Source organism: Acanthopagrus latus, chromosome 18 (assembly GCF_904848185.1).
Source record: "Acanthopagrus latus isolate v.2019 chromosome 18, fAcaLat1.1, whole genome shotgun sequence".
Lineage (NCBI taxonomy): Eukaryota > Metazoa > Chordata > Actinopteri > Spariformes > Sparidae > Acanthopagrus > Acanthopagrus latus.
This window is the reverse complement of record NC_051056.1, coordinates 29850957-29878191: the sequence shown is the minus strand read 5'-3', so window position 1 is coordinate 29878191 and position 27235 is coordinate 29850957. Positions and strand designations below refer to the sequence as shown.

The 27235-nt window shown below is 40.6% G+C and overlaps 2 protein-coding genes across 3 annotated transcripts in view; one reads left to right on the top strand and one right to left on the bottom strand.

Annotated features, from left to right (window-relative positions):
• Nucleotides 1–263: 263 nt before the first annotated feature.
• aga (aspartylglucosaminidase) lies at nucleotides 264–16448 on the bottom strand. Its single transcript, XM_037077224.1, has 9 exons — nucleotides 16122–16448; nucleotides 11928–12081; nucleotides 9955–10067; nucleotides 9001–9113; nucleotides 7320–7428; nucleotides 6785–6860; nucleotides 4432–4539; nucleotides 1423–1556; nucleotides 264–490 (listed from the first exon to the last, which is right to left on the bottom strand). The coding sequence occupies exons 1-9, from the start codon at nucleotides 16228–16230 to the stop codon at nucleotides 390–392; spliced, it is 1017 nt and encodes a 338-aa protein (XP_036933119.1). The 5' UTR covers nucleotides 16231–16448; the 3' UTR covers nucleotides 264–389.
• Nucleotides 16449–17337: 889 nt separating this feature from the next.
• The window catches only part of si:dkey-237h12.3 (teneurin-3), a 209101-nt gene continuing 199203 nt past the window's right edge, over nucleotides 17338–27235 (top strand). For both annotated transcript variants that reach the window (XM_037076956.1, XM_037076955.1), the window contains exons 1-3: nucleotides 17338–17587; nucleotides 19409–19435; nucleotides 19553–19734. The gene's annotated coding sequence lies outside the window, so the exon portion shown is untranslated. The remainder of the gene's footprint in view (nucleotides 17588–19408; nucleotides 19436–19552; nucleotides 19735–27235) is intronic.

Genomic DNA, 27235 nt, shown 5'->3' with positions numbered 1-27235 from the left:
AGGGGCCCCAAGAAACTCTTCTCCTATTTACATACAGTTTCGGTTGCTGCAGAATAATAGTGACCCCATATTCAGTCTTTATACCTTCTATAGAGAGCGGTGAATAGTGTGTGTGTATAAAACTAAATCATACTCATTGGACCTTTAATGGAGAATATCTGCCAGCCTCATGACTTTCAGATCACCACAAAAATATTGCAACTCATCAAATGTCTGTCTGCATTTTATCTGTATAAAATAAATCTAAAAATTCACAAGAAAAATGTGTAAATGAAGTATTTATTTCATTTTATTAACTAATCAAAACCAAAATCATCATCATAAAGACACTGCCTGGAAGCTGTTTAATTCATTTACGTATAAAAGAGACACAAACATTCATACACGGTTTAAAAGCAGTCGACGGATTTCAGGAGTGGCGTGTCCGACTCGGAGTTTGACACCATGTAGTGGAACTGGGAGAAGCCAGCGACTTTGTTACAGGCGGCACCTTCAAAGACAGAAAAAGTACAACATTATAAGTGAAACACATCCAGTTTGTTACTATACAGCACTTAGAATTAATATTACCTGGATGACTGAGAACCCTCATCAACAACATTTCACCGGTTTCACTTGATTCAAACAATACAGCCTTTAAAATAGCTGAAAAATCACATTTCCTGAATGTTTGGCGAGGAACAAAATGCAATTTAATTGGTTTGTTATACCCGAAGAATACACACAATTCATTTTTGTGACTAACAATGAATGTAAACCTAAGTTTTGTACTCCGTGGGGCTCCATGAGTTTTCTGAGGGAAGAAGGAGAAATGGCACTTAAGCTGCCACATGGTTGTCATGAGAAACAAGGCAATTACCTGTTGGAACAGATTGTGCCAGAGTTCCAGTGGAGACTAGGTGTCAACCTCCAGATGAGAAGATAGTTTAATGTAACTTTAATGAAACTGGGGTTTTAAAACTGAACTGTTAAAAATATGAACAAAAAGTTGGCAAATTAACTTTTAAATTGACATAAATCTTGAATCTATTAAACTTAGACATCTTAAGTCTGAGCTGTACACGATGTGCTCTGGTCTCCTTGTGGGGAAAAAAAAGAGCTTTGAAAAATGTTGGAATGCAAATTTAAATATCAGTCACATCGAGTTGACTTATCGTTTTAAAGCCAAACATGCTCTCATGCTCAAGCAGGCTGTCCGAGAGCAATTGGGTAATTGGATATACATAATTGGTGCTGGAAGTTTAGATTGCCTTGGTTAAACATTTTACATAAGGCTCCATTTTAAAGCTTCTTAATATTCTGATGATGACCATTGAAAAAGAAGCAGGAAACAGTTGATGATGCTTATCGGCGCCTCCGTGGATGTGTGTCAGGTGTGCGCCTTTGGCAACACAGCCTGTAATTATGAACCTTAACACTCACCATAATGGCCTGTTGTGTTCGCACAGATGATGGCTCCAAAGAACTCTGAGTAATGCCTCTTGATTCTGGAAATGGCCGTCTTGCATGCTGCCGAGGGATCTGCCCCGGCCCTCATCAGCTCCACGGCCAAGTAACTGTTGGCAGGATTACATGTGGTACACATGAGGCGAGTTAACGAGTGTTGTCAGGGCCACCAGTGATGATGATGATGGTATGTGTTTGCAATTATGGTGTGCGATAAATCTAATGCAAACAAATCACAATGTCAAGAAATGATTAGTCATTTCATTTAAAAAATCACATATACTCTGACGCTCACTCCGTGGTGTGTAAGACAGGTCAGTACGCTGAGGGATTTACTGTCACTGCAATGTGAAAGTAGCCCAGTTGCCAGCATTGAAACAAGGGATACGTTGGAATCAACATTTCTCCAATTAGTTTAATTATGTTCTGTTGGTGAATACTGCTGCTGGAGTCGTGAGCTAACAACAAGCGTTAGTCTGGGTCGGAATAAGCTGCTTGTGTTTTTGAGCCATACAGTCCTGCTCACCATTATTGCCAAGTTTAAGTGCATAATGTGGAATATCTTTTGGAAAAAAAATAAAGTGAAAGATTTCTTTTCTATACAGAACTCGTGTTTGAAGCCGAAGAGCAAATGATAAACAATAAACAATGGGAGGAGAAAATAAACTTAAAACTTGAAGCTTGCTGTGTCACTGGTATTGGCACCCTTTGCTGTAAATCAGCATGGAAACACATTGTGACTCACCTGTGCTAAATCAAATGAGAATCACCTGCGATAAATTGTCTGTGCCCATGTGACATGAATTAGCCAATAAATGATGACTTCAGTGTTTTAAAAAGCCATCTGTTATCCCCTGTTCCTTTGTTACAATGGTGAAGACAAAGGAGCTGTCTGAGGGCATCACAAGTGCGATAATTAGCAAACACAAGACCTCCAAAGGGTATAAGGCCATCTCCAAAGACCTTGGTATCCCTGTTTCAACAGTGCATAATGTTTGCAAAGGATGGAACTGTCAAGAACCTCCCTGGACGTGGGGGGAAGAGAAAAAATGATGAGAGAACTCTTTGAAGGTTGGTGCACCACGTCAAACATCCAAAGACCTGAAGGCCAACCTGTAACAGTCTGGGTTTGTGGTTTCAACAAGTACCATACGCCGCACACTAAACCAAACTGGGCTTCATGGGCGAGGGCCAAGGAAGACACCATTGCTGAGGAAAAGAAATAAAAAGGAATGACTAATATTTGCCAAATAGGACCTGGACAAACCACAATCCTTCTGGGAAAATGTTCTGTGGACAGATGAAACAAAAATAGAGCTTTTTGGCAATGCACACCAACAGTTTGTTTACAGACGGGGGAATGAAGGCTACAAGGAAAAGAACACCCTTCCAACAGTTAAGCATGGTGGAGGATCCATAATGCCGTGGGGCTGCTTTACTGCATCTGGTACTGAAGGCCTTGACCGTATCACAGGAATCATGAAATTACAATATGTAAGTGTAACGATTTTCTGCGTTAAATTACTTTGGACCTTGAATTAAAAGATCCCGATGACATAAATGTGGTATATTTCCATAGATTTCTGAAGATGTTGTAGAGGTAAGGGGTGCCAATAATGGTTTTTCTGATGAGGACAGGCTGTAAATGGAAAACCACTGTATATTGTTAAAGAGCTGGTGGGACATTTTCCAGCCATGTTGGAGGCTACAGAACTGGGTAAGCTACAATGAGATGTTTACCTAAGTCTAACCAGACTATAAAACGGGAAAGTGTCCCTCAGTGAAGACTTTTGAAAGGAGAAGTCCCATGTTAGGAGCAGGCACAGTAGTTACCTTTGGATGCATCTTAACACTAGTCAGAAGGAAGTTTTTATATTTTCGGACTGGCAATTACAGGGCTATTCAAATACACAGGACAAATATAATTCTAGAAACAGCCCGGTGGTGGTGGTGACCTTACATTTTGACAGGAGGAAGGCTTGTTATCACACATACCAGGTAAAATACCTGGACTACAAGGAAAACTGTGGGCATGGAGAATGAATGATAAACACTCTCCAGTCCACTAGTAGCAAGGTCTTCTTGAGAAATGCAGCCCCCTGTAGTTCAAGGAAGTGACTCGGAAAACTATGATTGAATTGGCAGCCCTGAGGTGTGGTTGTGTGTGACTGTGAATGTAATGCTGAGTGCAACCTAAAAAATAAAAAAGAAGCTGAATGTGTACTCTCCCAACTATCCTGGATAAATAAATCTTAAAAAAAAAAGAAGATGAAGAAAAAAAAGGCCTTCGGAGACTGCCATATTCTCGGCCTGGAAACAAACAGCAGCTGAAGTGAAATCTCTCCTCTTCTGTGGAGTGTACAAATGACAGTTTTGGGGCAATGTAGTCACGCCTCCGCTCTTTATAATGCTATTGTTGCACTCGCAGCGAGTCATACACTGCAGAAATTGGCTGTTTTAAAAACTACACGTGTCATAGATGTCAATATTCTCTGAAAAACACTTCTTCTGTCAAGGAAAAAGCCGTGCAACAGTCCTATTATTCATAAAGGTAGCCAGGAAATAAACCCTGGTTAGTGTGCACAGAGGAGTTGGGATCCAGTCAAAATGTCTTGTTAAACTTTAAATGCAGCACTGTGAGAGAAGTTCTGACGGATGATTGTTTTTCATAGGAAACTGTTTTCACATTAATGTTTAACTGAGAGGAGGAAACCAATATTTGCTCCCACTGAAACATAAACTCTCCTGCACATTACTTACATACTAACGCAGCTCCTTTTTTTTTTTTTTTTAATCAGTGTCACATAACAAAGAAAGTGTAGGTGTGAAGATTACAGACCTTATTTTTTTTCATATCTTATTTGATGGCTTGGACTGAACTTTTCTTCCATGCAGTGCAGCACCAAGTGAGTCAAGGTAACAACACAGGAAAGGCATTTTTCAATTTAAAATGTTTTTGTAATAAAAGGAAGCCGGGTCAGGTACCTTGGCAGAAAGCGCATCATGACGTCTCCATCTCCTGTGGCTGCTGCACCACCAGCTGAGCTGTCAGCATAGGCCCCTGCTCCAATTATAGGAGAGTCCCCGACACGACTGCAGGACAGGAACATAGGCCGATATTCATGTGTATGAACTGTTTAATGGGAATGAGCGAATACACCATTATAGGAATCTGTTCAACCACTTAAAGAGACGACAAGGAACTTTTAAGTATTTATGAAACGGTCTCATGATTCCTCTGATGATTATAAATGACCTGTAACAGCAAACGAGGCCATCAGTGAACAGACTGCTGTTTGAATATAGTATATTAATGCCTGTAATCAGTTCTGATCACATATACAATCTCAAATAAATATATAACCTCTTAACGTCCCCATCCTGCGGTCTCTCTGTCTCTTGCTCCACAAACAAATGCACAGGCTGGCAAATATCTTTTGTCACATGGGGCAAAAAATGAAAGTTCCTGGTTGTCACTTTAAATGAACTATATCAGTGTCTGTGCTAATGAAAGGTGTGGCCTCAACCAGAAGAGGGTGGTGCTTAAAAGTTGTTCATTTAAAGGTGCAGTACGTAGCTGCCATTATCTCGTTATCTCAGCCACTGGCAGTATTTTGTCTTTTCAGCTGACTCGGCCTGGAGTGATGCATCGTTGTTGCTGTTTACTCATTTAACCATCACCTCTTGAGGTACAATATGACAACGGGCGAGCTGGTTAGCATGTTAACGTCAATAGATATCTCTGTAGCACAATACAACATTATATTCTGTTATATTCTGGGCTTCAGATCAATGCGTCTGACCACAAGAGTGAGAGAACTTGTTACCGAATCTCCTTTCATCACAAGCTCATACTGACACATTTACCTCAGATCATTGTTGAATAAGTGTTTGATTGAATGAATTCCATTTCTGGAGAATGTGAGCGAGGTGAGCCTTTTGAGTCGGAGCTCCCAAACTGCAGTTCACATCATCAGCATTTTTTAAATCCTCTCTCTAATCCTTTTAGGGGCAGAATCACTGTGACGTCGCGGTAACGGCAACTGTCACTTCCGGGTAGAAAACCAGTCATTGATTTGCATCGTGGAAATATGTTAAATGGGCTTGTTTATTCGTGCTGTCATTTTTAGCCGTCATTGTAACATTTAAAGACACGTAGTGAAACACAATGGTCAGACCTACCTGACGTTTCTGCTGAGCTTATTTCATGTACTGTGCTGCTTTGCCGCATCTTTGATATCTACAGCCACATCTCCCGCTAACAAGCCAGGTTGTTGTAAACTCAAGCTGTCATTTTCTTGCCGACAGGTAAAGTCTCCAAAGTAATGTTAGTGGAAGCTTTGTTATAAACAAGATATGACGGCAGCAAACACTTGAATTAGCATCGTCAGAAGAGACGAGCTGGTGAGAGACACAGAGGTCTTCTAGTTATTGTAAACAGTGATTACTGTGATCTGTTGGAAGAAATATTAAATAAGTTACTGAGTTTTATCATTCTACTCTCACCATGTTTTTAACTAAAAGCCCTAATAATTTAGTATTTTTTTATGTGCTGTTCTTCAACAGTGCTGTTTTTATCTAATGTGTTTTTCCTTTTCTGTAAAACCACTCTGTAGCCTTGTTTAGAAAAGTGCTATGTAAGTAAACATTATTATTATTATTATTATTATTATTATTATTATTATTATTATTATTATTATTATTATTATTATTATTATTATTATTATTATTATGTTTTCTTGGAATTTCTTGACACACTATGTGCAGATAGATTTGCTCAGAAGTCACTTTTCAGTGTGGAATAAACAAGTTTCCATATTGGTCTTCAGAGAGCTGTGACCCTCTTCCTCCTCCTCCTCTTATCATTTAGTGCTGATGAAAAAACTAAAAGACCACTCTTAAACTCTTTCCTATCTGGGAACTAATCTGTTATACAATCCTTCCATTTATATAGCTCTGACCCATGCAATCATGGCTAAAAGCTGAGGTTAGTGATCTAAGGATTAAAGCTTATTCGAGTGTTGTTAGAAAAAAAAAAAATCACATTACATACTCATTTCAGCTGAGTCCTCATCCCTGCTGTTTAGCTCTGAAACCGATCAAGCATGGCAAAAAAAAAAAAATCCCTAAACCGAAATCTTCAGCATTTAGTACAGTAATTGTTGTTTATTATTAAGAAGCTCTGACCAAAGCGCCCATATTTTACTCGCTAAAACAGTCAATACAAAAGCCTGGAGTGTTTTGTGGAACACGTGTTCCCAGAAAGCCAAGAAAAAGAAAAAAAAAAACAACAAAAAAAACGTCTCTACACACTTTGGATTCTATATAATCTACGTACCCAGGAACTTTGTGAGTCATTCCATTGGTGGATGTGCCAGCAGCCACGTGACCATCTCCATCAACAGCAATCATCCCTGGTGCAAAAACAACAGAAGTCGTGTTGAATCATCGGGACATTGTGGTTGTTTATAAGTCGTTTCCTTATCCTTCATGTGAGGTCGCTCTTACACTGCTGAAGGTATTCAGAGCAGAACATTAACTTCCTCCCATCCACGAGCACATTGATCGGTGCATAAGTCTATTTCAGACCACATTAAAAAGAGGAAGGTTGAAACACTAAACACTCATTTTTTATTTTTTTTGTTGGTTTGATCTTTTTAGACAGGAACAAAAAATTCAAAAGCTGAAAGCTCAACCTTCGCCTGCTAACCTCGACTCCACAATCTGTCTAATGTTCCTTTAGGGCACGTTATGCTGCTAAAATCTCTATCTCATACCCCCGTCTAGTCTCAGTGAAGTGTTTAAATACTAAACTGTATGAAAATGCCTGAGGATATTTGACTTCACATTCGGTATTAATGGATAAAACCTACCTATGGTGTCGTGGGAGCGCGTATTAGCATGCTGTGGCCTGTTGTACTGTTTCAGTGTCGCCCTGGGCTTGTACGGTCCGCAGGACTTGGAAGGATCTGGAAAGACATTCTTTTGACAGGGAAGAAAACATCATCACTGTTTGCATAATACCATTCACCTTGGACTTAATTATTGTTAAATGACACAAAGACTTTTGGTGAATCGCAGGCAGGTGCTGTGATGTTGATGAAGTGAAACTATCTGCACTGTTGTCACCTAATGGTTTGGAACCTATTAAAGGTAGGGTCGGGGTTGGGCAATTCTTCAGGAGGACTATTGATTGTTGAGTGTCAATACCAGGTCGTCTGATGTATTAGGTCAGAATTGAGGCCAAACACTGACCCAAAGCGTTGGTACCTGACGACCTGGGAATGAGACGGTGGAATATCTTCCTCCAGGATCATCGTCCCTGTCGTTAACCGTAAGAGTAAAAATCTTGTTTCCAGTCACTAAACCGTCTCGGTTTAAATTCCTGCTGCAGCCAAAATGTGTCCCGTAGTAGACGTACATCATATTTTACTGAGGCCGACAACCTGCTGTACTTAGCATCTAGTGTAGTTTGACAAAAGGTTTCCCTGTCTCTTTACCTCAAGGCGTCTTCTCTGCTCTCATGAGTGACTGAGTTTAGCAGCTCGACCTGAAGGAAGGTGTGAAAAGTTCATTCTGCTCGTTTGATGTTAAAGTGGAATTCTGCTTCAAAATGTCAGATTCAGAGTTCAAGTGAACAGCAACAAAACTTGGGACTTTAAGCCGTGAAAGGTAAATGTTGAGCAGAGAGTGTGTCTGTATCAGCATTTTCACAAGACTTCATGCCATCAATAAACCAAAGTTAGGATCAACTATTCTGCTTCATGAAAGTGCCTGTGCATTATTCATGAAGCAAAGTCTGTTGTACTCCATTTCATGAAGGTGAGGCTAAAACCCTTGAAAACATTCTCTTTAGTTATGAAAAATGCACGTGCTCAGGTTGTTTCTCCTGTGACCTCGGCAACAATCTGGAAGTTTACCAAATAAATATAAAAAGACTGCCAAATGGATAATTCAACTTATGGAAGTATCAGATTCCCACATGTATGCAGGCCAAAGCTTCGCTCTGTCAGAATCCACCGCTAAATGTTTTCTTTGCCTTGTAAACAAAACATTCAACAATCGGCTGAATATTTCAAGGTTTTGGGGGAAAGCTTGGGAGGCAGACGTAGTCAGCTTTGTCTCTTCTTCTACAGTGGAGACGACCTCGAACGAGACACTTCACTCCTAAATGTCGTAATGAAGCTGCAATTAGCTGAAGACTGTTGTTGTACTGGACAGCCCTGTGTGTAAATTATGTAAATTCAATCAATAAGACACTGCAAACTCTCTGGAACAGTAACACCTGATTTGATTGGACAGAATAAATCTTATTCAGGGGATTTTGAGGCGTTATTGAGGAACTGAACAGGTAAGTTCTAAAGAAAAGTAACAAACCAGCACTTTAGGGCTTCACCTCTTCCTCAAATTCTGACTTTCTGTGAACTACTTTGGTATGCCCGTCAATTCCCCTGCTTAATATCAATCTTTCAGAAGCAGCATGCCTGTAGCCAACACAAGTGAGTAAAACACACACACACACACTCAAATACACACACACACACACACACACACCTTTCGATAATTAGGTTGGCAGTTGCCCTTCAGCCACTGTGAGAAAATATTCATAGATTTGTTGGTAGTCAGGTCTTCTGCGACGAAGCCCATGTTTTCAGCAAACACAGAGGCTATAAAAGAGAGAAGTAATACTTTCAGGTCAAGTTACACATTCCGGGCCACGCCGACCTTGGTTTTGAAGAAAACAAAGGGTCACAAACAAAGGAGGCACTGGAGGCAATCTCATCTCATTTAGCGTGGTAGCTTTGGCTTGGTGAGGGAGGACAAGTCTTACATTGGTACCATTTAGAACCGTGGTGACCTTATTGTCCCCGTAAGAATGACGCTTCAATGCGTATTTGATTTGATGAATTGAATTTCACCGGGGAAGGAATAAAAGATGTTTTTCTCAGAATTTCTTGACATATCAGCAAAATGATTTGACTCAGAAAGTTTCACAGTGAAGTGAAAAGTTTGGCAATCAGTTTCTTTTCAATGACTTGTGAGCTCCTCCTCCTCCTCCTCCTCCTCCACTCGTTCACTGCAGTCTTGATTTCTGAGCACTTATCTGCTTTAAAATCCTTCCATTTATGTTCATGGCATTACATGTAGCTCTGACCCGTGCAATCATCGCTAACTGCTGTTAGTGATTTAGAGATTAAAGCTTATTCAAGTGTGCCCAAAAACTTAAAAAAAACCACATTATGTAAGTGCCTGAAATGCTTTGGCCCTGATGTGACAGGAGCCTGTTGAAGGTAACTTATGCAAACTCAAATATCAAAGTGTCTCATACATAATTTATTCCTTTTTTCCCTTTTCTCAAACTGTTCAACAGCATTAAAAAAATAACTTTGACAAAAAATCTGAGGTCACTGTTCCATGTCAGGTGATTTACTGCACGCTATCTGAATAATGATATTTTTAAAAAATATATATTTTTAACTTCTTTTGTGGACATTGATCCACACGTACCGGACTCTCCTGCTAGCATCGTGTGGTCGGTGTGCTCCATCACAGCTCTCGCTACTCCGATGGCATTCTTGATTCTTCTCAGGTCTGCAACTGCACCCGCCTCCATCGTATCCCTGACCGCAGAGAAGACGCAGAAAATAAACATTATTTCTGGTGTGCTGCACACAAGTGACTGGAGACACACGCTGAGGTCCCGTTCCCATATTATTATACTATTTAGTATGAACAAAAAGTGGAATGAGAGCACAATGGGAAACCTGGGGGGTAAGAATTGAAGATGGGATTTTCAAAATGTAATATGTGTTAATTATATGCTTTCTACATGCAACAGTACGTACTTTGAAGGAAAGCTGCAGTACGTACTAAAAGTAGGAAAAAAAAGGGATTCGGAAATGCGTTCCTAGAAATAGTGTCACAGTGGTCCACTGATGTGCAAAGAAACATGTCAGTATGGATGTCACCAATGCAGCCTTCAAACTTTTAAGAAAAATCGTGTTCCAACGTTTCATGAGGAGCGAATGCATTTTGAATGTGAACATCACTTGTTTGTTTACAAGACAAATTCCACAGGGAGCCTTTAAAGAGGCAGTAATCTGTCTCAGCACCGGTGCTGGTGACAAACTGGAGCAGCAGCAGCACATCTGTGACGCGGCCTCCACCCTCCCACCCCCTCGTCTACTTGATAAATAGTTGGCCAGCGAATAACTGAAATAGTTTCCATACTGTAGATGTTCAGAGAATCAGACCAAAGACATTATGAAAACAGTGCCACTTTGTTCTGAAGCAGTGTTTTTGCATTTCGTGGTTGAGGTTAGCTAATTATCACAATGATTATATGAAAAACTAGAATCCCTCTTTGCAGCTCTATTGAACCCTGTAGCATTACGTTCAGTTTGCTCGGAGTGAAGTGTGTCAGAGCGAAGACGACCCAAATCTGCTTTTTGAGGCTCCTGTTTGTGATGGTGATGTAATGAGTTGCATCACAGCGAGAGGCGGTTTCTAATATTTATCCACCACAACAAACTGAAATCAAAAGAACTTTCGCAGAGTTGAGTCAAATTCTCCCAGACGCTGTATTAAAAATTGAACATTACACTTTTAAGACTTTTTAAAGAGCTCATATTTATTTGCTGTGCTGTTCTGCTGGATGGTGTTAAACTGTGCAGATGTTTCCAGTCCTGCAGTCAAAATGTGCTGCTGATGGTTATTGTTTCTCATGCAGCTATATTGGATACTGTGTGGGAGACTATCTTCTCCCCACAATGTATTCATGACTATGGAACCAAAAAAAAGTCAATCTTCCTGCAAAATGGATGAAGGCACATCGTGTACAGGGTAATAACACAGCTCGCTGTTCGCCTTTTGTCTGTTAACATGAGCTGACATTTGCCTCCCACAATAACTTAATGTTCTGTTTTTGGATTTAATAACGGGCGAGCTTTCAGATCCTAATGAGGGTCTTAATTAGTGATTTATTAGAAGAAATCTGTCTGCAAAGGTCAATCAGTTAAAGCTGTAGATGGTAAAGATGCAAAGACCTCGCAAGCACTAACTGTAAGACAAGCTGCACATTATGCTGACAGCAGCAGGTGCCTAATTAGATTGGTCACGATCTAGGTCAGTCAATGAAATATAAGTCGCTGCTGATTTTCACAAACATTTCTACATTTATTTATAGCCGTGTCTTGCTTATGTTTTCTGTAGTTTAAGGGATTCAGAACGAGAGAAAATGAGTTTCAAGCTTTTGCCAGAAAGTGCTAAATCGTAAGATTTGCCTGAATAAAACCGGGCTGGTTCCGTTGCACACAGCAGCTTTCAGCGTCCACACATGGCAGCCGACAAAATTATGTTAAAAATATACATATTCCCAGTTTCCAGTCTTTACCAGCTCATTATGCATCATCACAATGATTTTTTACCATGTCGTTTCATATTTTTGCCCAGAATAAATACAGTTTGTGTCCATGGTTTACCCATTCATGATCATGGCATCCAGCGTGGTCTCCCCGGTCTCATCTGGGCTCCCGCCATAGCCGACGCTGCCATCACACTGCTCCATTTCACAACGAGCACAGCCCATCTGCACTGCATCCAACACTGAGCCGCCGGACTGCAGGGTGCTCCACGCTGCAGGACCAAACAAAACACAGTGAGACATCAGGTATGTACGATACACTGTGAAACACAGCCAGGAGAGGAGGTGAACCCCCTCCGACAGACAATGATGGTTTTCATCTCTTCTTGGCAGTGCCAAACTAGATTTGACTAAACAAGAAAAAAAAAAAACAGTCGGGCTCTCACAATTCAGCTGGGAAAGAAAGTTCCTGTTCCGAGGAAACTTTACCGCAACAGAAATGATGACTAAATGATAAACAAATCATAAATATTTCGGTTGGGGCGAGTTGGAAGAATTGAGGTCTCTCACAGCTGTAGACCAGAATGTGGACTGTAGTCTAGTGGTCCAGTGGTGGATACTGCTGTATCACTAGTCAGACAGCAGCTGGGTGAACCGGCTGTGGATCGGATGGTTGTTGTGTTTTACAATTGTTTGGTCTCCTGGCAGAAACCTCACTTCACCGACACCCCTGATGGTCAGTAGATGGTAATCAAAGATGTTCTGAGCAGATTTAATCACCCACTCCAGAGACTTCCCGTCCTGGACTGTGCAGGAGACGTTGTTTCCAGTCAGAATGTTTCTGTTGCTCTCCTGTGAACACTGACAAGAACTTTAGCTTTCTTAAAAGGTCCAATTTAAAAGAAATGCTGACGCTGTGGGATTTGTAGTTTGGGTCGGGGCCAGTGTAGAGATGTGATGTCCTAAAACATTTCAGTGAGTTGTGAGTTTGAATAATGTTAAATATGGAGGGTAAAATAATACTTAAATCTATTTGTCCAATTTACATATCTGGGTCAGACGAGCTGAGGGTCCAGATGATGCATGTGATGACCAGTACAATCAATGTTCCTATAAAGCAGAGGAAACATTTGGACACTGATCCCCCGAGTGCCCATGGGGGATCAAACACCAACTGGTCGCACCGTCACCAGCTTGCCACTAAATTCTCAGACCACTGCACAGTGTTGAGCAGGAGGACACTGCCACACAGTCCTCCTCCTATCATTTATGATTTATCCATCTAGAAAAAAAAATGCTGTTACCCTGCCATCTTCAGCAAAGTGCTCATATCTCTGGATATGATTTTTTTTTTTTTAAATATCAGACTCAGCATGGCAATCTTTCTCAGTTAGAACATGCAGCAGAATGGAGGAGGAGATTAGCCCGCCATTGTCAGCTGCTTCTGTAAGCCCCCACAGGAAAAGAGATCTGCATGGGCGGATCAATAGCAGCGGCTCACAGACTCCACTTTTAAATATCTACCCTCAGAACACATAGCTGGGTACATTTTTCATTTTCATATCCACCTGAAGGAACAGAGGTGATGTACATCTGATGAATGAAAGGGTATCCATCATCACATGGCGAGGTGGATTTTAAGGTAAATTTAATCACCTGTGGGTTTGACGTGTTGCTTGAGATGTTTTGAACACCACTTCTATCATCTCTTCTTTTTTTTATTTTGAAAGAGAGAGCGTACACCTGCTGAAAATCCTCCTGACGGATAAGTCAAAAGCAATGCTGAAATATTTTCAGTTTCAATTTGAACATGTCCAATGTATCATCCTGAAGGAAATCAAATAGAGCGGAGGCACACCTGGCACCGGCAGTTAGGAAGCCGAGTGGGTTCTGCCCGTTTCCTCTCCACATCGACGGCTCCCATCTTACACACTCGTACGCTTAAGCTGTAGCAGAGTCACCAGTATACAGCAGAAAAAAAGATTTTATAATAGTGTGAGGGGGGAAATCCTGAAAATACTGGTTATAGAGCCTGGCAGGGATTCACAACTGACACACAGACGCACACTCTGTCGGCTGATGATGGGAAATCTTTAACAAATGTTAAAATTACAGACATAAACATCTGCTGAGTGTTTTTTTTTTTCAGGAATTGATTAATTGTTTGGTTTATATGATGACAGAACATAGTGACCGTTTCCTAAAAGACAGAAATGTGGTTGAAATAAATCACCAGCGAGAAGCTCAAACTAGAGAGCGGCTGACATATTCAAATGGTAAATGACTGAAATAACGAATCAATCATCAAAACAGTCTCCAATTAATTTCCTGTTCATCACTTCAGGGCTCGAAATTAGAATTCTATTCAGGGATGCAACGAAAAAAAAACAAACTGCTGCTCAGCAACCAACAGAACTTAAAGACATGTGGCTAATCTAAATAAATGAGAGTAGATTTTCCAGAATATCAATTTATATCAGACTGTCAACACGACGACAGACGAGATCTGACTTGTGCCTTTCTCTCCAGAGTTCCTGCTCACCCTCCAATGTTTCTCTGTGAGCCGTATTGTACTTGTTGTGTTTACATCCATAATAAAAATGGCTTGAACAAAGTATCTGCTGTCTGACTGTGAGGCTCAATGAGCAGCACTGTGACATTTTTTTTCCAGCGTACAAACATCTTTAGTCTGATACTTTTTGAGGCCATTACAGATAAAATATACAGTTTTTAGAGTGAAACATCGATAAAGGTTCTGTGCAGTTCATCTTCGACCAAACTACTGCTGTCATATTCAGATAAAAGGGGACGTATAAAGGGAAAGAGCACGGCAGAGTCTAGAGAACAGAGCTGTTGTGTGAACAATGAAACGCCTCAAACACACAAACAATATGTTAAAACATTAAAAAAAAACCTAATAACCAATTTAAACAATTGTTTCTTTTTGGCCGTGATGGAATTTAACGAGGTGTATTTGTTCTACTTCTCTGCTTAAGTTCAAATTCAAAGTACTTCAGTGAAGTGTTTCCATTTCATGCAGCTTATAACTGTACTCCATTACATTTGTCTGACAGCTCTAGTTACCACTTTCCATTCCTGTCCAGTAAAAACATCGAGTCTCCAATTTCTAGAATTTTATAATATTAATTTTCGACAACAGACAGACGGATGAAGATTTTCATCATCCGTCTGTTTCTGCTTCTTTAGTTTAATAAGTTATTGTATTGATGATTATCATGCTGTGAATATTTGATTATCAAGGATACTGAATTCTACCATTTTAATATATCATCAAGAATTCATAGATTTTTTTCCTTGTTTATATAAAAACATTTACCATTTCATAACTGAACTGTGTATTTACCTTAATCAACTGTGTATGTTCTGATTTTGTTTGTGAAGTGATTTGTAAACTTGTTTCTGAAAAGTGCTATATCAATAATTATTATTATCATTATTATTATAATTATTATTATACCAAGTCTGACACCATGATATTCTTCTGAGATAGTTATCTTACATTTCTGTTATATATTATCTTATCTTAGTGTGAAAATCTCACAACACTGATCACAAAGCTGTTTCTCTCAGGAAGTTGACTTTGACTTTGTGGATTATCCCTCATAATAATGAAGCTGTAGACATGATGATCTTATTAAATATTATGCATTGCTGCAGACTGAACACTTCAACAACATAAAAAACAGTTCAAATGAGCTCAACCGCAAACATCTGGAGCAGAAAAGTGCAACGTGCACATGAATGCAGCCGTGATATTAATCCATGTGTGTTAACAGCAAAACAATGACGGAGAACATGTTTTTATCTAACTGTTGCTTCTTTTTAATACTTTGAGTGAATGTTGCTGACACACTGCAGGACTCAGCAGTGGAGGAAGTGACTGAACACTCTGGTGTCATAATGTGAGTCTGCAGTCTCAGTGTCACATGGCTGAAACCTCTAAAACAACTATGTGTTTACCACCATGACTCTGAGCTCATGTCCTCATATGATAACACTTCAAAGTATCTGTCAGATCATAACAATAAACAATTTTATATAATAAAAAATGGCAAATTTATAGTAAATCAAACTTTAGTTTTTACACTGTTAAGAAGTGATGAAATGCTTTATAAACCGTTTCTTAGCAACTTTTTTCTATAAGAAAGCTGCAATTAATATTCATAAATACTGTGTAGTTCATCTATACACATTATTTGGCCATTAGAGCGTTACAGCTGATGTGTTTACAGGACCTCAGTGTGTCTGAAGTTCTGGTTCCGGTCCTGGTTCAGAGTTCTGGAGGTCTCACCTGCAGCTGTCGCATTCTTGAAGGGCCACGTGTTGATAACGAGCGGCAGCGACGAGTGTCCGAGTGGAAGCAGGGTCCAGAAAGTAGAAACCAGGAGCGACACGAACATCTTGTTCAGACGTCACGCTGCACCGACATCACAACAACAACAACACAACAACAACACAACAACACGTCACCGCCGTGAACACGTGGTTAAAACTCCAGCAGCCTCCGGACTCAGCAGGTTGTTGGATCTAATGTTTACAAAGTTAAATCTCCGCAGAGAAGTGAAACACTTTGCTTCAGTGAAACGTTACATTCTAACTTCCTTGTTTGATCACATGCTCAGTGGGCGTGTTCTCATTTAAAGGGACAGTACACCACCTAACGTCAGTCTGTCTACATGAGGACGGATGAAGTCTGACTCCTGCCTCAGTGTTCCTGCTCACCCTGTAATGGTTTCAAACTCATGTTATTGTACTTATATGTTTACATCTATAATAAGAATATGTAATTAAAGGGACATGTGACACAATACATGTATTCAACTATTGCAGTTTTTGTACTTTACATAATTCCAAAGGAGGAACTACTTCACTTGTGAATTATTCTGTGCAACACGGTCATGATCGCTGCTGTTTTGAACACTGTAAGGAAATATAAAAGCTAGCATTGCCTCAGTAAGAACCCACATGATGAGCTCCAGGGTTTGAAGCCAGATTTTGAAGTGGCCAAATCCTGTAATTACATCGTCACGTGATGCACGGGGCCCATCAGCTGACAGTCTGAAGGTAGCGTCTGTAAAACGGTGGATGATTATTTAGTTATTTATTTATTTTTAAGCATTGCAGCCTGAGCAAAATGACTTGTTTGACTGTCATGGTTGAGCCATTAGGTCCACTAGAATCTGTAAAACCCGCAAGATTAAAGCAAGGGTCTGTAATGTTGTTCAGAAACACATTTTGTTATACTGGGTGAAATGGTCCTGCTATCCTGAGAGTAGAGTAGAGAGTATGTATTCAGAAAAAGGAACGATAATAATCAGACCTCTGTGGCAGCTGGGGGACTGAGAAAAAGTTGACCAATCCCTGCTTTTCAGCCCCAGTAGCACGGATTGGTCAGATGCCTTCATGTCTCGCTCTGCCTGCGCCCCCCTCTGTCCCGCCCTCCTCCACGCATGCGCAGTTACGTTTCACTGATACCGGAAGTGTTTGGCATACTCTGAAGAAATACGGAGTTGCAGGAGAAGACGTTCATTTGGTTACAATGGCAGAGAAAATGCAGGCAGCCTTACTTTTAACAGCTGCTAAAAAGGCAAGGAAAAGAAAGCCTGAAGCAGAAATGGCTGTGATGGAATAGACTCTGGATAAAGAAAGAAGTCAGACCGGAGTCAACATCAGTGCTGCGTTTGAGTGTTGGAGACAACTGGGGCATGTGAAGGGCCTGAAAAGTGATGCAGAGGTCGCTCTCTTTCTGTTGGACAGGTAATGATTTGTTTTGTTTTGGGGGGATTTGTTATTTTCATGAAATATGTAAGGTTTGCCAACTTGGCTACGTTTGTAGCTTGTATTAGCCCAATGCTAACGTTAGCTTCTTTGTGAGTTGCTTTTGGCCATGAGAGTGACTAATGAGTCAGCGCAGTTTACACCGGATACGGTCCGCTGCCTTGCGGCTCCGATCCGGTTTTGCTCCGCCTGCCGGTAGTCCCCACCGGCAGCGGTTTGAGTCCGCCACTGCGCAGTATGGTAGACAGCTGGCCTCACGACGTGTGCTGGCGTCAACACGGAGTGTTTTATTTTGAAAAGTAACCGGATGTTGGTTGTTATTTCGGCGCTTTACTTCCTGTCTGCTCCGTGCTAAATTCAGCTGAATTGCTGCGTCGTGCTCCGCCATCTCTTTCTCCCTGCTGAGTCCCACCATAGAGTATAGTGTAGTATACAGTACGCAGTATATATGTCTGAGTCCCACTGCCAGATGCGCGTTCACGTTTGTGGGGGCGTGGCTTTGGACGGAGCACTGACGGGTGGGGGGGCGGGACTTAGAGGAGGTGCCACTTTCAAATCTTGCAAATCTTGCTAGCTCGCTCACTAGCTCTCCAGGATTGTAGACCCTAGCTTTAAATTATTGTAGAAGATCAGATTTTTCAAAGAGCTATTTTAGTTTCTTGCTTCACTGAGCAGCTTTCATAGTAATTAAGTTGCTCTGTCTGTTCAGATCTAATTAGCTTTAAGAACTAGTTAGCTTATTAGTCAAAAACATGAGGGGTCAGGCTCCTGTCATCATCCTGGCTTTTGTTGTTCTCTTATTTCCTGTTTTATTTTTACGTTGCGTCCTCATGTGTTGTGTGTTTAGTTCCTCTTTCTGTGTGATTTTCCATCCTTCCAGGGTTTTTCTGTTCCTTTTCCCTCACCTGTCCTTTTCGCCGCCTCACTCCACCTGCACCTCATCCTCTTGTTAGTGGTTGTGTATGTAGTTTTTGTGCTCCTGTGTTGCTCACCTGTGTTGTTTCCTGAGCCTGGTCCTGAGTCTTCCAATGTCTCCCCATGGTATGTTTTTTTTTTTTTTTTTTTTTGTTCCTGGCTTTGTGTTTCTGCTTTATCGAGTCGCATTTGCCCCTCTCGGTTGAGACTTTGTTTTAGCTTTGGTGTTGCTAAATAAAGCTTGTTTTCTGTTCCCAACCCTGTCGGCCTCCCAAGTGTTTCTGCAGGTGGGTCCTCACCTTTTTGCCAAAAAGTCACAGCTCCACTTGTTAGCAGACGAGAGTTGCCCAAAGGAACGACAGTGTATGCTATCTATAAGTAACAAAATGACAGAATGCTTCAGAATCTCTGCAGCATTAAATCTGTTATGTTAACTGGAGGCGTTACTGTTTCCAGCCACCAGCAGCAGCACTGAGCAGTAGATGAGAAAGAGAAAGAGAGAGAGGAAGTAATCAGAGCGGATTAGATTAGAATTTTTTTGTGTCATTGCACAGTACAAATACGACAATGAAAAGCAGTTTAATGCAAATGCAATTCTCTACGGTGTTGGATTTTATAGCAGCTATTGTTAAATGCCATTGCAGGAATAGCACAGGTTTAATTAATATCATCATGGATTTCATTTCATTAAGGTGAGCCTCCTGCCACTGTGCATGCTGGCTCATTGGTATTGCTCACTGTGACACTAAGAGGAACCTGCTGTGACAATTCGAAAGGTCTGCTGTCAGAAGGTCTATTACCTTTAATGAAAATTACCGTTACCTTATCAGAGGAAGTCTTCTTTACATGAATTTAGTAACACTGCCTTTTTTTCTCCTTTTTTAGGTGGTGGAGAAGTTTACTTCCCCTCCGGTGAGTTGGTATTTCTAATGTTTTTCCATTAAAGAACTGATAAGCTCTCTGTACCAAAAGTAATTGGGTCGACTGGTCAGCACTTACTGACCTAGTAACATCAGGTTGTCCGTACAGGTGTGCAGCGTGGCCTCTGTGACCTGGCAGTATTCACTGGTTGCCCTCATTATTCACACCAGAGTGCTCGGACTTGACCACTTCAGGGCAGAAGCTGAAGCCTGTCTGCGCTGTAAGCAGCTTGGGACCGTGGTGACTTTTCTGAAGGGGTTCATTCACTGCAGAGATGTCGAGAAGCCAAGGTAAGTATTTGCTGCTTGTGCTTTTAGCAATTGTTGCTTGCTGCTTGTGCTTTTAGTAGATGTTTTTGGCTCAGGTCAGAGTGGTTTGTGCTTGGCAAATGTCAGCAAGCTGACTAAGCTGCCCTCTTCTCTGGCCGTTTCTTTGAGTTTCACCTTTTCTTCCGTTTTCTTGACACAGATTCACTTTGTAAAAGGCATGAATTTCTTTGCACAGTCTTTTATGGCTTTACTGCAGCGCTGCTTGTAGTTGATGCCACAGGGCCTTCAATGTGCTTCTCTGTCAAGCTACCGCATCTACAGGGACCAGTGCATAGTTGTTTGCAAAGGTATTGATTGAAAAAATGTATCATCCATATCATTTGCATTGGTTTCTGTTTGGCAGACAAACAATACATTTATGCTGTTGACGTCAGCTGTGAACTGTGTGTGGTTTTTATACCTACGTGTTAATTTAGTCTATCAGGGATCGTTGTTCGTCATGTTGTCATTATTTTCTTGTCTCGCTCTGCAGCAGGTAGAGGACAGAATTGTGTGTTTAGAGACATACATAACAGTCTTGCATTATTAATGTGTAATATTGGCTTCATTTTAGACATGCTTACTGTCACTAGTACATTAAGTAGTCAAACTCACTTTCCTCCTCCACAGAATTTATATTCAGCTTAGCACGAGAAAATGTGTTTACACAAAGTAGATTTTATGAGCGGTACTGATAATTAATTTGGCCAGTTTTCAGGGAAATGAGAGCACCTTGATTGCCTCAAATAGCAACACGCACTGCACGTGTACATCTAGCTGAAGCATATATTTCATGTATGAAGAAACTCTCACCAGCATGTTCATCTGGGAGTTGTAGGGACGCTACATCTCAGATGAGTGTGTGAAGTGTCCGTATAGAGCAGAGCCTTTGCTGCACGACCACAATAATAAGGCTGCTGTTTGACGTTCCTGACTGAACTGATAAAGGTACATCAAAAAGCTGATGAAAGCTGAAAGTCCAAGCTGTGTCTCAGTTCAGTGGCTGGATCCACCAAAGGACGAGCTTCACAAAGGTTTGGTCCTTCAGAAGATCTGAAGATCTCAGCTGAGTGTGCAACTCTTCCTCAAGCCTGGTGGTTGAGTCAGAGACTAGAACTACGACACAGTCCGGCACCCGTCCTCCTCTGTTACCAATTACACTCAAATTAGGATAAGATTAATTTAGACATTGCAGTATAGATGAATGCATGTCACATGAACTATGTAACAGCCTGTCATAATTCTGATAATATAGAAAATAATAACAATAACTAGAAAGGCACAGTAGAGTGTATACCTTCATGACAGTTTTCCTTTAATTCAATCAAGCCTAATCACTAATGAGTCCAGACTATCTCAGCTGCACGTTGGTGCCAGGAGCAGGTTTATATCCCGATTTGTTAACGTAGAGCAGCTGGAAAAAAAGAAACTACCCATGTAAAACATTTAAATTGGCTAAATCCAGATTTATATTAATGTCAACATCAGACTGTACTGATGAACTGATATCTTTCATCATGGTCAGTGTGTCATTTCCTGAGCAACTAAGAGGCCATGAAAATCCCAAATCTCTCCTCCTGGATCTGTCCATTTTATCCAAGTTTCATGCACATCTGTTTTGTAGTTTTTGTGTAATCCTGTTGACAATCCAACAGACAGACACTGGCACAAACATTAGCTCCTTGACAGATTAAAATTAGGTCAATGCAATTGGGGGGGAAGAAAACATACTCGCAAGAGCAGAACCAGAACATAATTCTTCAGACAGATATAAATCATCAGAACATACAAATGTCAGTTCTGAAGGTGGCTTATAGCTCAGGGTTCTGGTTCCTAGAAATGAATGCAGGAAACAGAAGATGACCCATTTGTAATGAAATATACTGTAGCCCAAATGTATCATGATTGATCGCTGTATTTGTCCATATACTATAAATAAGCAGCAGGGAAAATCGATACAGAAACCCAGAAAATTCTCAGGCTCACATAAGTTTTTGTTTTCGTTCATGCATCACACAGTGGCAGTTCTGTTTCAGTCCGACATACATCTCCGCTCCTCCCCTTTGTTTTCCCCGCTGGATTCTGTTCATCAAAATAAATTGCAGGACTGTCGAACACAGCTCACTCATACCTGCTGCTCAATGGAGAGATTATCGGCCTATCAGAGACTGAACAAAATGATGAATGTAAACCTTTTAGAATTAATGGTTCTGATTTTGATTAGAAGTCACCCATCAAGCTAAAATTCCCTCAGAGAACAGTTTTGGCATGAAGTCATCAGTTAAGTGTCATCTTCAATCATTTGAGCATATAAATCTACACCAGTGTTCCATCAGTCCTTCCTCATCTCTTTCCATTTTCTCCTCATAAGACGGAGCCGTAGCCTCGGTAGCCAAATGGTGACGGTGTGCTGTGTGTTTGCTGTTGTCGGCGTTTCAATTCCAGCCACCTTTTTGTTGCGTGTCATACCAATCTCTCCCCCCATTTCCTCTCTGCCTCCACGCCTGTTACTATCAAATAAAGGAAGTTATGCCACAAAACATAATCTTGCAACATGCTGAAGGAAACAGGCTGTGGTGAAAAGGTTTGGCATGCTTTTCAAGTCATACCATATGGCACTGCCTTGACACTACATACCTCACGCTGGGTCTGGAATTTGTCTTTCAAGTTCCTGGAATAACTCATCCCAGCAGAGACGGCAAAGTGTCCCTCAGAACAGAAAACTTGATAGAAATAGATCCTCTCATTTCATACCAAACAAGAACAAAGCACGGGCCACACGGGAACACTAACAATATAGTCTAACCTTGAGACGTGGACGCCAACAGCATGCCCTCTTTTACATTATTCATATGAAAAATACAATTTTCACTTATATTTTATTCATTGGTTTTTCCTTAAACAATGGGAAGTCCTAGCGTGATTTTGACAGGGGTATCTGACGGGGAGAAAATGGATGACAGGGAGAGAGAGTATTATTACTTTCACCCGTGTTATTGATCGAAATTAAAGAACAGCAGCTAAAAGAAGAGCTTTTCAATAATAACTTCATCAATCACAGATGTCCTTTCAAGTTGTTTCGTCATGTCCTTCACACCCGTCTCAAAGGGCATACACAATGTCAGGACAGGTGAGTGCAGTGGCATTTTAAGAAATGCATGTGTGGATACACCATTGCGCCCCTGTGTGTAGCACTGATGGACGATATGTGCTGAGTGACAGCTGCTGACATGTTGCAATCCACAGAAGGTGATTGAAATTGTAGGATGAGTGATACTAGATTTTTGTGGCCAGTGCCAGTTACGATATATCACCCAATGAAACTTTTTTTTTCCCATTGAATGTTAGTGTTGTTTTTTTTATTTGATAATGTTTTATTTATATATAATATATTATATATAAGTGCATTCAACCATTAGGATACAACCTGATATTGCAAGGAGCCTGCAAGACCTGGTGCAGTCTGACCAGATGATTATTAAATGTGTGATGGGAGGTGTGAACAGTTTCCATCGTCCTGATGTCAATGGGGGGCATTTTACCCCATTGTGGGGCCAAGACAGCTAACGGGCTGGATGTTGTTGAGCGGCAGGTGAGCTCCCCCTCTTTGTTCTGAAGGAGCAGCAAACTGATTGGCAGTTGTGGAGCGTGGTGGTGGCTTATAACCAGAGGCTGACTTTTACTCCAGTGCTCCTGTTGTTGCAGTATGTCTCTGACACATTTTGGATGATGTTGCTTTGTTATTCTATTTAATTCATTTGTCTAGTTGTTATCCAAATTATATTGAAACAGATTTTTGGCAACATGGAACAGAAGTGGAGCTGTGAACAGTTTGTGGTAACAGAGACTGTTGTCAGTACCGATCACCTCTCATTAGCCCTTAGAGGGCTTAATTAACTTAATTAACTAAATTCCTTTTTTTAAGTTGGAGTCTGTTATGCAGACAAAATTTTAAGTGTCAAAACATCAACGCTGCAGTGTAAAAGCGACACTTGTCATGGACCTTCGTCGTTCGGTTGCAGTTTGGTTAGAATTATGTTCTCAATACAACCAAGTAAGGTTTAGGTAATCATTGTGGGTTGGGTTAAGTTTCTAGGTTACTTATGTAACCTCTTGTTACAATTCTGCCTACCTAACCTGAGTAACTTATAATGCGTGATGCACGTGACAGAAGTTCACTGTGATAGCAGGTCAAAATAACTCACCAGTGACTTCTGGTTTCACACGAGACATGAACATGGTCTGCTGAATGTGATTCTTCTCACCTCCTACTTTGCAGCTATAATAACTATTATAGCCACTAACTAGTAGTAGTAGTAGTAGTGATAATGATGCATTTTATTTAAAGGTGCCTTTCAAAGCACTCAAGGACACCACACATAGCAACAACAGTACATCAGAAATCCAAAACCATTTTAGTGCAAATATGAAAAGATAAATAAATGTAGTGGGATATTGTATTGTGGTGAAAGGATCAGTTGTCAGATTTGTTGCAGATGGCAGTGAGGTTGCAACCTTCATCCCACCCTCCGCTACGAGGGCCACTAAACACCAGAAATGTCAAAAGTTCTCAGGAGTCAATGTTTGTCCATTGTGGACTCCTGTAGAAGCAATCATAAATATTATATTCCATTTCTGCCCCTAAATCCCCACAAATCCTACGAAGTGGACCCTTAGAATTAAAATGGGGATGGAGAAATTGTAAAGGTGAATGTGTGTTAATCATACTGTGTGAGCAATCCACAGATATGCACAGTAAGAATTACTCCAAAGTAATCTTGCATAATATTCCAACTCTACATTTCCTCTGGCTTGTTTTCAACACCATGCATCTGATAGCCAGGACAAATAAAGTGGAAAAGACCTGATAGAAAGTTTAGTTGTGTATCAGCAGAAAGTAAGAAAGAAAAAGTTATCTTTGTCTTTGAAAATGAGAAAGATTTAGTTGTTTCCCCAAACAAATGATTCTGTCTGCTTCTTACAAACTGAACACACAATATCATCAGCATCAGACTCTGAGCACGACTTGAACTTTACTTCTGTTCAAACACAAATGCAGCGTTTTGTCATTCATTATTCATTTTGACCTTGAACTTGTTCATGAGACTGTTGATGTTGGAGATGCTCAGTTAATGACTGTGTACTCTTAAGAGAATATCATATCAATAAAAGTGTTTTTGTGAGACATTTTTACAAGGTTAGAAAGTCGGCATTTTATAATTTACCCTCTGAACACGGAAAATAAACTTGCATTAAGAAAAAATGATCCCAAGAGTTTCTCTAATTATCTTGAATGGCAGCAAAGTCAATTAGCTTCCTTTTACGGTCTTCCTTCATTTCCAAAACAGATGGTATGATGGTCTATCCAGAGACCTGACTTTGTAACATGGTTGCAAGTTCAGATGGTAGCCTTGACAGGTCTCCTGAAAGACAAGTTCAAAAGCAATAAAACGAGGTAAAATGCCAGAAAGGTAGGCCTAAGCTGCGATACCAGCTGTCAGCCACAAGAAGCCTCACTGACGGCTGGCACAGGACGAAGAACTCTGCAGAACAGATCTGTCTTCAGAGAAAACTTAACCCAAATCAAACGGCACTAGTTGATTAAATGCTCCCACCAACAAAGTTTTCTTTTCTTGAAGTTCAAAAAATGTACTGGAAGAATTACCTAATTTGTTTCTCTTTAAAACATAGCCAAGAAATCCCAATTACCTAACTAACTAACTGCTAATTTATTTCACACACCTTCCTCTCCTGAGGTGAGCTGTTTATAACTCGTAGCCATGGTTCGCATGGCTAACTGTAGCTTATTTGCTTTTAAATGTTTTGCAGGGGTAAAATATGCCATTGCAAACATGCTTTTATGAATTGATTGTGATGTTTTGGCCACTCAAGAAAATAACAAAACAGAACCCTAACCCATAGACGACAAATATTATCCGTCTTTTTTTAGTACTTGAGTACTTTTCTAATATTAATAGTCTAGCGTCTTGGATTCAGCAGTGCGTGAATTGAAAAAAAAAACCACAGTTTGAATCTGTGGGGACAGATGTTGTTTGAGAGGCAACCAAAACCGACAGGAAGCTGAACCATCTCCAGCCATTAGCTAAACTGTGATGTTCTCCTGATCCTAACCAAGTAGTTTTTGTGCCTAAACTTAAGCAGAGTATAAGCACAGTGTTAAGATAACAGCAAAATGGGAAACTGAACCTAAAGAAAAGTAGGCTTGCAACGTAAAGAAACATTAGGTTTGAACTGTGCTGTTGCAGGAAAATGCTTGGCTAAAATTTATTCTGCCGACCGGGTTTTTGTTGCCGCTGTAGGTTCCCCTACAAGCTTGAAATGGTGAGGAATGGATGGTCAGTGAGGGGTATTCAGTTGGTTGCACTCAATCCTACACCCTGGTCCTTTAAATATTCTTGCACATTAAGATGACAATTAATCAAAAGATACATTTTAAAAGTTAAATTTAGGCAAAACCTTACTGAGAAGGAAGTAGTTATTGTCTTCCCTGATACATGTTCTGCTCAGAAATGTTGAGGCAAAGAATAAAAGCTCCCTCTGGCTCAGAGCAGTGGGGGCTGGATTTTCATTACTATGCTCATGTTTTTGGGCAGCTTTGAAATAAGTCACACAAACGCCTACATGGCATTTTACTGTATGTGAAATCCCTCCTGTCAATACTGCATCCTATACACAGCTCTATGTGCAATGCACATACGTGAAAAATGTCAATCTCATCCAATAACAAGGACTTATTCGAGCTGATCCATTGTATAAACAATTCAATTTCTTTTAAAACATCCAGTCATGTCAGCCCTTGAGATCATGTTAGCAAATCTGCATAGTCAGTCAGCCATCTACAGGGCTTCAGGAGCTTAGATACAGCTGTATTATTTGTGATTGAATGTTTGAGTCTCCTGCAAACTAGGATTTGAGGCCATTCAGTGTCTGCTTTTTCATTTAGTCCAAGCTTGCTGAACAGACTGTCAGACATGCCGGATTAAAGATAAATCCATGCATGCACTTCGAACTAACAGTCAGACTTCTAACAAGCAGGAAAACAGTGCCTGGTTAGATGTCACGTACACTGCAGCTCCAGGGGAAACAACAGGCACAGCACACAGCGCGGACCGCACCGAGGTTTGTTGTCCTGATCCAGTTGTGTCTGTGGGTGGATGAAATCTTGGGAGAAACTCGTAACCCGCTGTACTTTCTGTCCTTCTTTACCAAAAAGTCAATACTCCAGGAACTGATCGCCATGTTTTATGTGTACGGCAGGACACAATGCACTCTATCTCCTTTCAAGCCTGATTCAAGGGAATTGTTGGATGATATAAAATGAAAAATATACTTACACCACAGCTCAGTGGGTTGTTGTTGTTAGAATCATGTCCTTGATAATTTTGTAGTATCTGAGTAGAACTAACTTAATGGCCTAAACTCCAGACATATTTTTCATTCTCTGACATGTATTTGTGTACAA

Bases quoted from the DNA above. Each gene is read 5' to 3' on its own strand.
- aga (XM_037077224.1), bottom strand. From the start codon at position 16,230: ATGTTCGTGTCGCTCCTGGTTTCTACTTTCTGGACCCTGCTTCCACTC. The intron at 9,114-9,954 runs GTACGTGTGGAT...TCTCTTTTATAG, and splicing joins GATGCTAGCAGGAGAGTCCG to CCTCTGTGTTTGCTGAAAAC. The intron at 1,557-4,431 runs GTACCTGACCCG...TCCTGCCAACAG, and splicing joins ATGATGCGCTTTCTGCCAAG to TTACTTGGCCGTGGAGCTGA.